This window comes from Protopterus annectens, chromosome 8.part0 (genome assembly GCF_019279795.1).
Source record: "Protopterus annectens isolate FY-2018-M chromosome 8.part0, PAN1.0, whole genome shotgun sequence".
Lineage (NCBI taxonomy): Eukaryota > Metazoa > Chordata > Ceratodontiformes > Protopteridae > Protopterus > Protopterus annectens.
This window is the reverse complement of record NC_056741.1, coordinates 541,922,652-541,937,628: the sequence shown is the minus strand read 5'-3', so window position 1 is coordinate 541,937,628 and position 14,977 is coordinate 541,922,652. Positions and strand designations below refer to the sequence as shown.

At 43.6% G+C, this 14,977-nt stretch overlaps 1 protein-coding gene across 2 annotated transcripts in view; it reads right to left on the bottom strand.

Annotated features, from left to right (window-relative positions):
- HORMAD1 (HORMA domain containing 1) overlaps positions 1-14,977 on the bottom strand; it is a 4,208,304-nt gene that overhangs the window by 2,401,822 nt on the left and 1,791,505 nt on the right. For both annotated transcript variants that reach the window (XM_044080054.1, XM_044080055.1), the window contains one exon: positions 145-293. In XM_044080054.1, the coding sequence (XP_043935989.1) occupies positions 145-293 (149 nt within the window). The remainder of the gene's footprint in view (positions 1-144; positions 294-14,977) is intronic.

Below are 14,977 nucleotides of genomic sequence, written 5' to 3'. Positions count from 1 at the left end.
ATGCATATTAAGATAATATATTCAGACGTGTGCATTAATAACTAAAATAAAAGTAGCATTTGAAAGACTGTATTAAAGATAGCATCTATAACAACTGATACATGACACAGATGCAAGAAATAAAATTATGTAAAAAAAACTTACCTTCATCATAATAGAACAATTTCATTGTCAAACAGATGTTATTAGGTAACGGTCCCAAGTTTTGCATCAAAATATAAAGCTTACGGATGAGAAGAATGCTTGCCTTTTTCGTATCTGGGCCCATCATGCTCGAAATATTCCTGTTTTTACTAAAGGAAACAACATAAAAAAAGTAACTCCAAGACAGTGTTTGTTATTAGTGTTCAAAGGGTGTGCTATATTATGCTATCAATTCAGAAAATGTACTTGTTCACATCATTTATTCAGTGATTCATTATTTTTCATTTTTGTTTTTCATAATTTTTCTAATTTATTAAAGTTAAATAATTAATCACGCATGCCTACTGTTCCTTTGGGTAGGTGTTATTTGTGATATCACATGTGTAGCCCTGTCCTCTTTCTCCTTTCTGTCAAAATGTGCCAGTAATTTCTTTAATAAATAAATATTGTTAAATAAATAAATAAATAAATAAAATATACAAGGGGCTATTTTCAAGAAATTTTTGAAACATTAAACATTTCAGGATATTTATATAGGTTATAAGCTAATATACAACACTTTCTCTGTCCCTGAAATATAAGTCAAGACCGAAACTGAGAAAAGTACAGATTCGATGTTGTCTGCTCCATCTGTCTTCAATCTCTGGAACTCTGGATTTGACTCATATCCAACACTGGCCAATTTTAAAGTCTTTAGCCCACTTAGCTTCACCTCCCTTACCCATAACTCTCCACTCCTCCATCAACTCCCCAGATCTAGGTTGCCACCATTCTGGGTTGCTGCTTGATTTTAGCTCCTCTCTGGGTTCTCAGTTTTTCAAGACCTAGTGTAAGTGTTTTTGGTGAGAGTTTGCTGTTCTCATCCCTTTTTCTACCATTTTCTGTCCTTTGTCTTTCTTAGGTAGCTAGGTGCATAGTTTTTTCTCGTCATCCTCTTCCTCTCTTCCCACCCTTTTGTTGGGAACTAGTGAGTTTGTGTAGCTTGTTGTGTGGATTTGTAGTGGTTTCTTGTAACAGTATACTTTTTCTTTTCAGTATTGATAAATATTTTAAAAACTGCATTTCCTGTGGGGACAAGTTGCTTTCCCAGGATACACACCTTAATTGGGTCTATTGTTTTAATCTGGTGTAGGTAGTCTGGATGCTCTATTTGCGAGGGTTTTGGAACTAGGTCCATCAACAAGTGTAGGGCCAAATTTGTTTTAAAAGAGCTTCTACTCTCACATTCTCCTTCTTCTTTCTCTGTTTCAGGGATGGCTTCTCCCTCAGCTCCAAAGACCAGGTCTGAGAAGTCCTACCAGCAAGACTCCAGACCTTTGCAAAGGGGATCTCAAGAAATCCTCTTCATCTTTTGCTTCTAGACTATTCCAGTAGAAAAAGGTGGTTTAGGATTACTGATTTAAAGCCATATTTTAGAGCTTCACAGTTAAGGCTCATAAACATCACACAAGCAGAAAGTTATAATGCAAATGGATGGCAATAAAGTGTGGGGGAGGGGGAGTTCAAGAATTATGGAGAGAGTGGGGTGTTGAATCCAGATCCTTAAGGGGACTAATAACAACCATGCAGAATATTACATTCATAAAGTAGCAGAAAGTATTCTAAGAACTAAGCCAACATGAAAATGGAGAAAAGAGATTTTGCAAATAGGGGTACAGATAATAGGAAAGAAATGACTGGAATTTATTGGACAAAACTGGCAAAGGAACTAAGGCATTGTGAGAAAGTAACCAGAGAGGGAAAAGTAACAGAGTTGGATGAGGCCATGAAGATATTTGGACTTTCGGCCCTTCCTACTAGGGACTGATATCAGAGTATAGGAAAAGAGAAAGAGATAAGGGAATCCTAAATGAAAGACCTACTCTGATTGACTTTTTAGTTGATTCTAGAACAGAAACTGCTGTTAAAATGGGATAATTAGCAGGGCATATAAAATATTAAACAATATTTGCAGTGTCAGTGGCACAACAGGTAGCACACTTACCTTTGATGCAGAAGGCTACAAGTTCTATTCCCACACCATGTAGATTGACTACTAATACTGCAGTGCAGCAAAAGTTGGTGCTGCCCTCCTGAGTGTGATGCCCTTCAGATGAGACATTAAACTGAGGCTGCACCTCCTTGATTTGATGGTTACTCATGTGAATATAAAAGATCCCACAGCTCCTACTGAAAAGAGTAGGGAATTTATACACAAAAAACTCTTATTTAAATATTTACAAATATACAAAGATACAGATATACTAATCTGTTTACACATATTCATAATTTCCTTTACAATCACACTAAACTTTCATCCCTATTAGACCCCCATTCCTTTTTCCATAATCACCATCTGATTTTACATAATATTGTTGCCAAGATCCATCTACCATTTGTAATGAAGGGAGATACTGCCAGGACAGCTATCTGGAATTGTGTAAATAATTATATGTCATTTGTGAATATCAACATGATTTATATAAGATGCTTGTGCGACAAATGTATTAGAACTGTATGTCATGTGTATATCAAACTTGGTCTGTACAGACATTTGTGTTGAGAAAAAGAAGTTATGTCTTACCATAACGTTCCATCTGTATTGTTGATCCTCGTTCAGTCATTACGCATGGGTATCGGTTCCGAGCTCGGAACCAAGCCGGCCATTTTCCAAGCTCGTGTCAGCTTCAAACTCTCGAGCTAAACTCTTACCCACAATCCCCCTCTCCCTGTTACCTCAGATTGAGTTTGCAAGTTAAAGAAGGTAGAGGCTACCTCTGGTCAAATAACCTAAGAGAACTGGATGGTGAGATTCACTAGAAACCACAGGAGGGGGAAGGAGGGAGGGTCGTAATGACTGAACGAGGATCAACAATACAGATGGAATGTTATGGTACGACATAACTTCTTTATCTGATATTGTTAATCCTCGTTCATACCTTACACATGGGACAGAGTCCCCAGCTACCTCTATTCCTGGGAGGCTCTCATGGAAGGACATTCCTGAGCACCATAGAACCGAAAGATGCTTTTCCCCTGGAGGCCAAATCCAATTTGTAATGATTGATGAAGGTATGAGGCATGGCCCAAGTTGCAGCTGCACAGATGTCATATAAAGACGCTCTGGCATGGAAGGCAGCAGAAGATGCCACCGACCTTGTTGAATGAGCTTTCATGTTAGTAGGCAACGAGATATTACGTTGTGTGTAAATAAAGGTCACACAGTCCTTCAACCATATAGCTAAAGTGACCTTAGCAACAGCAGATCCTAATCTAGATCCAGAAAAAGCCAAAAATAACTGGTCAGATTTACGAAAGGGTTTATTCCTGTTTAAGTAAAAATGGATTTACCTGTGTATATCTTGGTATGTAGGCGATACTCTCCTCTGTTTGAATGGTTGGGAAAGAAAACTGGCAATTCAATGGCTTGATTAATGGACATTTCAGAGATCACTTTAGGCAGAAATGACGATTACTTCTCAGACACACTCTATCTCTATGAAAAATCAAGTATGGACTCTTGATACATAAAGCTTGAAGTTCAGGAAATACGTCTGGCAGAAGTAAGCGACCAAAAACAAAGTTTTCCATGACAAATACTTGAGGTCGCAAGAAGAGGGTAGTTCGAAAGGTGTCATTGTCAGAGCTTGTAGAACTAATGATAAATCCCATGGATGAATAGGTTCTCTAAAAGGTGGCTTCAGATGATTCACACCTTTTATGAAGGTCTTGCACAATTTATGGGACATAAGAGAGGAATCTTAGACACCCTCAGGAAAATAAGAAATTGCAGCCAAATGAACTCTAATGGTAGAGGCCAACAGACCCGAATGAAACAGGTTAGCCAGATAGTCTAGTATTATCGACTCTGGTGCTGAAAAGGGGTCTACTTGTTTATCTTTCAGCCAACAGGTAAATCTTTTCCACTTGCTCAGATAAGTAATTCTAGTGGAATACTTATGAGAGGCAATGAGAATATCATGTACTGGTAAAGAAAGATCATTCTGCCTGGCAATCAAGGGAATTGGAGTAGCCAAGCCGTTAGCTTCACGCTGTTCAGATTGGGATGAATCAGGTTCTGTGGGTGTGAGATCAACTCTGGAATTGGAAGGAGAATCCATGGTCGATCTAGTAGGTGAGGCCAAAGGAATGGGAACCAAATCTGTCAAGGCCAATATGGTGCTATGAGGATCACCTTGCTCTTCAACCGCCGGGCTTTCTTCAGAAACTGGGGAATGAGAGGAAAGGACGGAAATGCATAGAGAAGACCCGAGGGCCAATCGTGGACTAGAGCGTCCCTGGGTGACTGTCCCGGAGGAGGAATCAGGGCAAAGTAGTTGCTGCATTTGTAGTTGGTCGGGGATCCAAAGAGGTTGCAGCAAGGACGGCCCCAGCAGTGGAAGATCTCCACCGCTTTTAAGGGATTCAGGGACCACTCGTGAGTTTGAAGAATGCACCTGCTGAGTCTGTCAGCTATCAAGTTGGAACTCCTGGGAATGTGTGTTGCTAGAAGAAAACAGTTGGTAGCCATCGCTCACTGCCATATCCTCATGGCCTCTCGACAAAGGGGGTAAGATTTGGTTCCACCTTGCTTGTTGATGTACCAGACCACCGCCATGTTGTCTAATTGAATCGCAATTGTCCCAGATGGCATCAGGGGATGGAATGCTTGCAACGCCAGAAGCACCGCCCTCAGCTCTAGAACATTTATATGCAGATGGGCCTCCAGTTGGGACCAAGTGCCTTGGACAGTCTGTCCCTGACATAGCCCCCCCCCCCAGCCCATCAGGGAGGTGTCCGTGGTCACTGTGGCCTTGGGTTGCTGGGGGGAAAAGGGGCGAGACCATTGTGAGAGATTGTGTCATCCACCAATTTAAATCCTGTTTGCACCTGTGGGTTACTCGAATCATGGCTGAAAGAGGATGCTGAAAAGGATACCATTGGGTGAGCAGTAACCATTGTAGAAGCCTCATGTGAAACCTGGCCAGGGGAACAATGGTGATGGAGGCTGCCATGGAAACCAACAGCTGTAGACCCGAGTGAGCCGTGGCTGTTTCCTTTGAAAGGATTGGAATTAGTTGTTGCTTTATCCTTAAAATTCTGTGCTCTGGAATAGCAGCTCTGCAGTTTTTTGTGTCCAAGATAACCCCTATGAATTCTGTCAACTGAGATGAGGTGAAACTGGATTTCTGCCAGTTTATGGTTATGCCTAGCCTTTGAGATGTGAGGAGAAAGTATGCCAGGGCTTTTTCCAGTACATGTCTGGTGGGGGCAAAAATGAGCCAGTCATCTAGGTATGGAAACACCTGGAATCCTTGAAGTCGAAAGTGAGCTGTGACAACTGCCATGCACTTTGTGAACACTCTGGAGGCTGTAGAGAGTCCGAAGGGCAGTACTTTGAACTGGTAGTGACTGGCTCCCACACGGAAGCGCAGAAATCTTCTTGATGGCCTGTCCACCTTTATGTGGTAGTACGCATCTTGAAGATCTATAGAGCACATCTAATCATCTTTTTCCAAAAGCAGGAGGATAGACTGTATAGTGACCATCCAGAATTTTGGTAGTCTCACAAACCTGTTCAATACACTGAGATCCAAAATTTGTCTCCAGTCCCCGGTTTTCTTTGGCACCAAAAATAGTCTTGAGTAGAATACGGATCTTATCTGGTCTGGAAGGACTATTTGGATTACTCTTTTTGTTAGCAGCTTTTCTATCTCTAGTGCTGCTTCTTCCCTTTGACTGAGTGGAACGTCGGGATGATTTTTTTAAGGGACGGGACAAAGATCGAAGGGGATATGGTAGCCTCTGGTTATGATCCTTTATACCCAAGAATCGGTGGAGATGGTTAGCCAGGTAGAAGGGTACAAGGAGAAACGTCCCCCAACCACCTCCAGAGGAAAGGAGTTGGGCCGCTCTTCAGGAGCGCTGGTAGGACTGACCAGGGAAAGAATCCCTGGAACCCTGGTTACGTGGTCTCCCTCTGCCCCTCGAAAGGAGCATCTTCCCTGTGAGTTTCCCCCTCTGCCTCTGGGGGAGAACTCGGCCTGTGTGTCACGGAAAGGACCCTGAGATTTCTTGAACCATATCTTCCCACTCTTTTGGTTTCGGGAGAAAGCACGTTGAGGGGAAGAATAACAGACACCTACGGCAAAAAGGGTCTGTCTTGTTCACATCTGACAAGTGTGCTTTTAACTTTGGGCCCAAACAACGAGGAGGGCTCAATGGGGGCTTTAAGAAAGGAAGACTTAAAAGGTTCCGCGAAGTTGCACAAGCGCATCCAGGCATGTCGTCGCAAAACCGCAGCTGAACCCGCCGCTCTAGCTGCTCCTTCTGATGCGTGAGATATCAATCGCATAGAGGAGTTAGATATAGACTCAATAGTGGCCAGCTGAGAGGCCACTTTGTCACGCACCTCATCAGACACTGCACCAGCCAAGGTTTCAGAGAGCTCAGAAACCAGATCCCTTTGAAGCCTGGTAAAATGTGCCATATTATTCAGGGACCTGATAGCAAAGGTCACTGAAACAAAGGTGCGCTTCCCTATTCTGTCCAGGGCCCGGAACTCTCTGTTAGGTGGATGGACAGTCTGGCTTTCTTCTTCTGCCAGATCCTTTTTTGTTGCGGCCGCCACCACCAAAGCATCTACAGGAAGACCTTTGGACCAATGGGGATCTGAAGCAGGAGGGGGCAAGATCTTATTTGGCCTCTGGGGAATAGCTTCAACAGTATCAGGGGTCTTCCAGGCACGCTGCACTATGAACTTGACAAGTTCATCAGCAGGTGGAGTAACCCAGGAGGTAGGGGGCCAGGCGCGAAAGGCCTGCAGGAACACAGATTCCTCAGGGGTCGGATTAGAGGGCTGCCGGTCACCTCTCTGTTTCAGGATTTCAAGGATATCGCCAAAGGATACCTCAGAGGGTGACCGAGGGGATCCTTCCCCCTCATCGAAATCTGTGTCTTCGGTGAGGGTCTCCCCTGTGGAGTCCATATGCTTCCTCTTACACTAACTTTTCCAGTGGACCTCCTCAGCGGGAGACGCTGGGGAAGACAACGGAAAAGGGGATTCCTGAGGGAATATGTCCTGAAGCCCTTGCACCCAGTGTCCGCTAGGTGCGACTTGTGAAACCAGTATACCACAGGAGGGTGGAGGTATAGACAGTCCGGTATTGCCAGCAGCAGCGAAAGTCTTCTTCATCAGTTGGAAGGTTGGTCCACCCATAGAGGAGTGTATGTCTAGGACAGGGGGTACTCCTCCCCTAAGTGGCTCAGCCTGCCGACTCGGAGTCCCTGGATGGCTGTGGAGCAACAAGCTATGCGTGTCACAGCTGACATCCTGGGTTATAGCAAAACTTTCCTGCCACGAAGGCAACTGCGGTTCCTTAGTGAGATCCATAAAGGGAACCGCAGAAGGGGAAGACTGTACTATATCCATGGACTTCAAAGGCAATGATGGAGGAGAATAAGAAGGTGTCTTTGGAGATGGGTGATCACCTCCCAAGGAAGGATAGTTCCTGGGGGGTGGAATACCTCTGGCCAAGAATGCCTGGTCCACAAGACGCAACACATCATGTTCGGAAAGACTTCTAGTGCACCTCACAGAGACTGAGGGAGAAACAGGCCTGTCCACAAAAAAGGCAGACTCGGTTTCCATCTCATCTGACCGCACCGAGGACAACGGTGCTGTGAAAGACTGAACTACTGTAATATGCAACGAAAAAGTAATCGGTGCCGATGTCATTGTCTGCACCAACACAGGGATCGGTGCCGAAGTGGTTGTCGGTGCCGAAGCTGGAATCGACAAAACTGGAGTCATCAATAAAGGCATCGGTTCCGAGGAAGATCTCGGAGCCAACGTAGTCAAGGTCTGTGCCGACTAAACGGTCTGCGCCGATACAGTGGTAATGGTCTGAAATGAGGAGCCCCTTGGTGCCGATATGTAGAAGGCTGCAGGAGAGGACGGAGCCAAAATCACTAATGGAGCCAAAGACCTCTGTGTCGAAGGTCTGGGCACCGAAAGCACTGGGGCTGACAGAGAGAGTGCCGGAGCCAAAATTTTAGCCTTTTTAGGTTTTGGTTGGTGAGAGTCCACAGCCGGGGACGAAGGCAAGGATTCAGCCTTAGTAGAAACATCCATTTTCTTATGGGCTTTAGGAGGGGTTGAGACCTTCGACCCAGAAATAGCCTCTGAAAAGGGAGATTTTAGAAGTCCCTTCAGTATCAGCTTGTTTTTTCTTTCTAACAAAGCTCTATTAGAAAAGTTCTCACAAATAGTATAGGGTGGTTCAACAGATAAATGGGAAGCTCCCTTATTTTATGACTTCCAGCATAACATCTGAGGTCTATGTATTCTCACAGATAGATGCTAAATACTGCTAGCTTTCAGCAGTGGGGGTTGAGCGAGTCAGATGACAAGCAATGATGTAATTCTACAAGCTATCCCAGCAGTAATATTTAAGATATTCATTTAAGAAGTCTCTTAGAGAGACACAGCATTCTGTATTCTGTCTTGGACATGGCAACAAGGAGGCCCATTCACGACACATCTGCCTTGCTCTTCAGTAAGTTAACTAGGGTATAGTAATTCTCTTAGATTCAGTCAGAAATATTGTGAAACTTAGTTTAGATATTTTTCTTTATTTATTTCAGACTGTCCTGCAATGTTGTTTTAAATATTTCCTGTGATTTTGAACTCTGATGTCACTGTGAATATATATATATATATATATATATATATATATATTTATATAGATATATAGATATATTTAGTATTGTCTTATTCTTTTATTATTAACTATATTTAAAACTTTATACAGAAGGAAATAATTTATGTACTTACCATAACATTACATGTGAGTTGTTCATCTCGCCTTCATTCTTTACTGATGGGTTCGGAGCCGATCCCTCAGCTCCGAGTCGGCACCTACTGCAAAGCTTGAGAATTTCAAGTAGCTCGAGGCCAAGTCCCTATCACATGATGCACCCTGAGTTACCTCAAATCTTGTTTGCTGCGTAAAATAATACCATATGTCATTCTATAACTCCATAAGACATAGAAGGGTTGAGTGACCAGGAAGGATCTAGCATTGCGGACTTCTGAAAGGGGATAGGAGAGAGGGACGTAAGAATGAAGGCGAGATGAACAATTCACATGGAACGTTATGGTAAGTACATAACTTCTTTATGTGAAGTTGTTCTATCTCGCCGTTCATTCTTTACTGATGGGTAGCATCCCAAGCACCATCAACCTCAGGTGGCTCACAGGAGTATATTTCTCAAGACCGTGGATCCAAAGGAGGCCCTGTCCATAGAGGCCCTGTCAACTTTGTATTGAATGATAACGGTATGAGCTTTTGACCAAGTGGCTGCTGCGCAAATATTATTAATAAGAAAAGGCAGATGATGTAGAAACTGCTCTGGTTGAGTGAGCTTTAATTTTATGCTCCAAGGGCATATTGTCAGCTGAATAAGCAAAGGTGACACAATCAGATAACTATTTAGACAGAGTTGTTTTAGCCACTGGCATATCCTTCCTGGAATCTGAAAATTAAACAAAAAGCTGGTCTGATTTTCTGAAATCTTTTGTTCTATCCAAATAAAATCTGAGCTGGCTGTGAACATCAAGTTTGTGCAGCATGTACTCTAAATTGCTGGAATGGTTGGGGACGAAAATTAGCAAATCAATAATTTGGTTGAGATTAGTTTCAGTGCAAACTCTGGGTAGGAAGATGGGTTTGTTCGAAGTGAGACCCTGTCAGTATGGAAAATCAAATAAGGAGGCTTAACAGATAAGGCCTGAAGCTCTGACACTGCAGGCAGAAGTAATAGCTACTAAAAAGATGGTTTTCCATGACAAAAATGTGACGTCACATGAGGAAGGTCATTCAAATGGAGGAAGAATTATGTGGGAAAGCATAAAATTAAGATTCCATGGAAAATAGAGATATTTCACAGGTGGTCTAATATGAATGGTCCCTTTGAGAAAGGCTTTAGATAATTTGTGAGACATAATATTCAAACCTTCAAATCCCAAATGAAAGTTGGAAATGGCAGCAAGTTGAACAAGGACTGTTGCTGCTGCAGCTCCTTTACTGAATATCATGGTTAAGAAATCTAGAATAGAGACTATAGGGGCTTGGTAAGGATCAATATTGTTTTTAGAGTCCATATAGAAAAATTCTTCCATTTGCTGAGGTGTGAGGATTTATGAAATGATAGGAGAATTTGCTTCATCTTATTGGACAGGTTATGGAACCTGGCTGTGATGGGAATTGGAGCAGCCAAGCTGTTAGCTTCAGGGACTGCAGAGAGGGATGAAGTTCCCCCGACAAGTGTGTCAGAAGGTCTGGAAAGTACAGTTGTGTACACCTACCATAAATGCAGATGTTCGAGTGTCTTCACTGTTGCAGTCATAACTTTTAGTTATGTACTCACCATAACTTTAGATGTTTGGGATCCATCTCGCCTACATTCTGTACTGATGGGCTCGGAGCCGATCCTCGGCTCCAACTCAGCACGCTATGCTATAGAGCGAAGCATCTTATTGGCTGAGCTATTCTCTATCCCAGGATGCACCACCACTAATCCCCCAGATCTTGTTTGTCCGCATTCATGCACACACACATAACTTGTTCATATAACATTGCCAGATGTTTCAAGATGAAACAATAGAATTCGGACCGTCCGATCTCTTCTGATCTCCAAGGCAGGGGGAAGGAGGGTGGGTTATTGAATGTGGTGAGATGGATCCCAAACATCTAAAGTTATGGTGAGTACATAACTAAAAGATGTTATGTGATCCTATCTCGCCTACATTCTGTACTGATGGGACAGTGTCCCTAGCACCTAAATCCTGTGTGGCTCACTGGAAAACACTCCTGAGCACTGTGGAACCAAATGAAGCTCGCCCCTGGGATGCCACATCCAATTTGTAGTGGGAAATGAAAGTGTGCGGGGAAGACCACGTAGCCACAGCACAAATGTCACTAATGGCAAGCTTAGAATGGAATGCTATTGAAGTAGCCATAGCTCTTGTAGAGTGAGCTTTGACAGAGGTCGTAAGTTCTTTATTAGAAGAGGAATAAGCTTGACTAATACAGTCCCTATCCATTTGGCAATAGTGACCTTTGTGATGGCTTTGCCCAATTTATTATCCGAAAATGACACAAACAATTGATCTGTTTTCCTTGTTTGTCTGGTCCTGTCTAAATAAAAACGCAATTGCCTGTGGACATCCAATGTGTGGAATATGTATTCCGCTTTGTTTGAGTACTTTGGAAAGAAAACTGGAAGTTCTAATGACTGTTGCAGGCAAAAACTGGAACAAACTTTAGGGACAAAGGATGGATTAGGCCTGAGAGATACTCTATCTTTGTGAAAAAACAGGTACGGTGGTTTTAGAGATAGAGCTTGAAGCTCTGAAACCCTTCTGGCAGAAGTAATCGCGACCAGAAATAGAAGTTATGTTCTTACCATAACGTTCCATGTTAGTTGTCTTCTTCTCGCCTTCTTCTTGCTGGATGGGTTCGGAGCCGACCTCGGCTCCGACTCGGCCACTCTAAAGCTCGAGAGTTGGTTCCACCGACTCGAGGCTCCCCTTATATCCCACAATGCTAGGCGAGAGTTACCTCAGATCTCGTTTGTAAGCTAACCCCAGCTTATGATAGTAACAGTATAAAACAGAATAACTATAACAGAGTCCACCTCTAACAACAGGGAGAAGAAGGGTGACCTACATCCTGAAACAAGAAATATGCATAATAGCATATAGCTAAGAAAGAGGTGGTAGAAAGAGAGGTCACGATCACAACTCCTCTAGGTCTGTCCAGGCCAGGGGAAGGAGGGACGAAGAAGAGGCGAGAAGAAGACAACTAACATGGAACATTATGGTAAGAACATAACTTCTATATGTTAAGTTGTCTATCTCGCCTTCATTCTTGCTGGATGGGACCGCGTCCTAGCACCTTGTCCCGGGTGGCCTAACGGAACAGACTCCTGAGAACAGTGGAACCAAAATTAGCTCTATGCCTAGAAGCTAAATCCAACTTATAATGGGAAATAAAAGTGTGAGGAGTAGCCCAAGTAGCCGCTGCACAAATGGTGTCAATAGGCAGTCTGTCTTGGAAGGCTAGAGAAGTAGCCAAAGCTCTGGTGGAATGGGCTTTAGGTTTATTAGGCAGTTTCTGGTGTCTAATCTCATAAACAAGGGTAATCAGAGATGTTAGCCATCTGGATAAAGATACCTTTGAAACTGGAAGTCCCTTTCTGCTTTCCATAGGAGACAAACAGCTGATCAGATTTTCTGAATAGTTTCGTCCTGTCCAAGTAGTACCTTAATTGACGATGAACATCCAGGTAGTGTAATTTTTGTTCAGACCTATTTGAATACTCCGGAAAAAGACAGGGAGGTCAATGCATTGGTTTAGATTTGATGTTGAAACCACCTTAGGCAAAAAGGACGGGTTAGTTCGTAAGGAAACTCTGTCCTTATGAAAAACAAGGTAAGGAGAACGACAACTGAGTGCTTGAAGTTCTGAAATTCTTCTAGCTGATGTGATAGCCACCAGAAAGAGAGTTTTCCATGATAACAACTTTAAGGAACATGACGCTGCAGGTTCGAAAGGGGAAAGAATCAAAGAAGCAAGAACTAAATTTAGGTCCCAAGGAGAAGGAGGATTTCTTACAGGAGGTCTGAGAAGAAAAACTCCTTTCAAAAAGGCTTTGCAGAGTTTGTGGGACATTAGGGCAGATTCAGAAATACCCACATGGAAATTAGAAATAGCTGCCAATTGAACCTTAAGAGTAGATGGAGATGAACCTGCATGGAAGAGTTCAGCTAGAAAATCAAGGACTAGTTGGATGGAAGCGGTGAAAGGATCTATGTCCTTTCCTTGTGCCCAATATGAGAAGCGTTTCCACTTACTCAAATAAATCTTCGAGTGGAAGATTTATGGAAGCTATCAAAATATCTCTAACAGAGTGAGATAATTGAGGAAGCCTGGCTACGGTTGGAAGTGGAGGAACCAAGCAGTGAGGTTCAGAGAGGGAGGAGCGATGAAACTGACCCGACTGATGGATCAAAAGATCTGGAACTAGGTCCAGATTCCACGGTCGCTCAAAAGAAATCGATGTAGAAAGGGGAACCACACTTGTCGAGGCCAGTAAGGAGCAATGAGGATCAATGAGGCCTTCTGAGCGATAGCTTTCTGTATTACTTGAGAGATCAGTGGGAAAGGAGGAAATGCATACAGAAGTCCCGGGGCCAAACTTGGACTAGCGCGTCCCTGCTGGGTTGGCCTGGTAAAGGGAATAGAGTGAAGTACTCTCTGCACTTGCTGTTTTGGGGAGTAGCAAAAAGATCGCAGCAAGGCTGACCCCACTTGAGAAATATCTCTCTCACTACAGAGTCTTTCAGAGACCACTCGTGAGGCATGAGAATAGCTCTGCTCAACTTGTCCGCAATGTGATTGGACTTCCCGGGGATGTGCGTTGCTATCAGAAAACGCTGAGAAGAAATCGCCCATTGCCACAGTCTGAGTGCTTCTCGACACAGGGGTATGATCTGGTTCCGCCTTGTTTGTTGATGTACCACACTACAGACATATTGTCTGTCTGGATTACAATCGTTCCCAAGGGAAGAGAGTCTTGAAGGGCTTGCAACGCTAAAAGCACTGCTCTCATCTCCAGAACATTTATGTGCAAGTGGCATTCGTTTGGTTGCCATGTGCCCTGGACTGTCCTGCCCTGATAATGCCCCCCCCCGATCAGGGAGGCATCCGTTGTCAGAGTAGCAACCGGAGGAGGTGGAACAAATGGTCTCCCCAACAGGAGCTGGGGGGAAGACATCCACCACATGAGATGCTTTTTGCACTTGCGTGGTCATAATGGTGTGAGACATTGGAAGTTCCTGGTATGACCATTGAGAAAAAAGCATCCACTGGAGGATCCGCATGTGGTATCTGGCCACTGGGAGGAGAGGTATGGCGCTGCCATGATTCCCAACACCTTTAGAACTAACCTGGCCTTGGCTCTGTTGTTGTTGAGAAGAAGAGACACCAATTTTTGAATGTCTGATATCCTTTGGTTCGTTAGTGTTGCAGACATGTTTACAGTATCTAAATTTAGCCTATGTAGGTAATAGTGCGACAAGGCGACAAAACAGACTTTTCGCAATTTATTGAGATACCCAGTTCTTGACAGGCGAAAAGTGTAATCTCTGGCCATCAAAAGGAGATGCTTGGTGGGAGCTGTGAGGAGCCAGTCGTCCAAATATGGAAACACCTGGAATCCTTGTCGTCTCAGGTGAGAAGCTACCACTGCCATGCATTTGGTAAACACCGGGGCAGTGGTGAGACCAAAGGGCAGGGCCCTGAATTGAAAATGACTGGTTCCCAGCCTGAAGCGGAGGAATCTTCTGGAGCGCCTGTTCATTTTATGTGATAGTACAGCGTCCTGAAGGTCTATAGAGCACATCCAGTTTCCTTTTCCCAACAGGGGAAGAATGGATTGCAGCGTGACCATCCGAAATCTTGTTTTCTTGACCGATCTGTTCAAGATACTGAGATCCAAAATTGGTCTCCAGTCCCTGTTTTCTTTGGAACTAAAAAGAACCTTGAGTAGATTCGGATCCTAGTTGGTCTGCTGGCACTGGCTGAATAGCTCTTTTGCAAGCAGTTTTGAAATTTCCAAAGCTGCTATATCCCTTTGAGGGGTGGAACATCTGGAAGGGATTTTTTGACTGACTTGGAAAAAGAAAGGGGAATAGAATAACCTTCCGGAAATGATGGACTGTACCCATTTGTCTTGTGTCAGGGATAGCCAGGCTTCTGGGTACAGTGACAATCTTCCCCGACTGCCT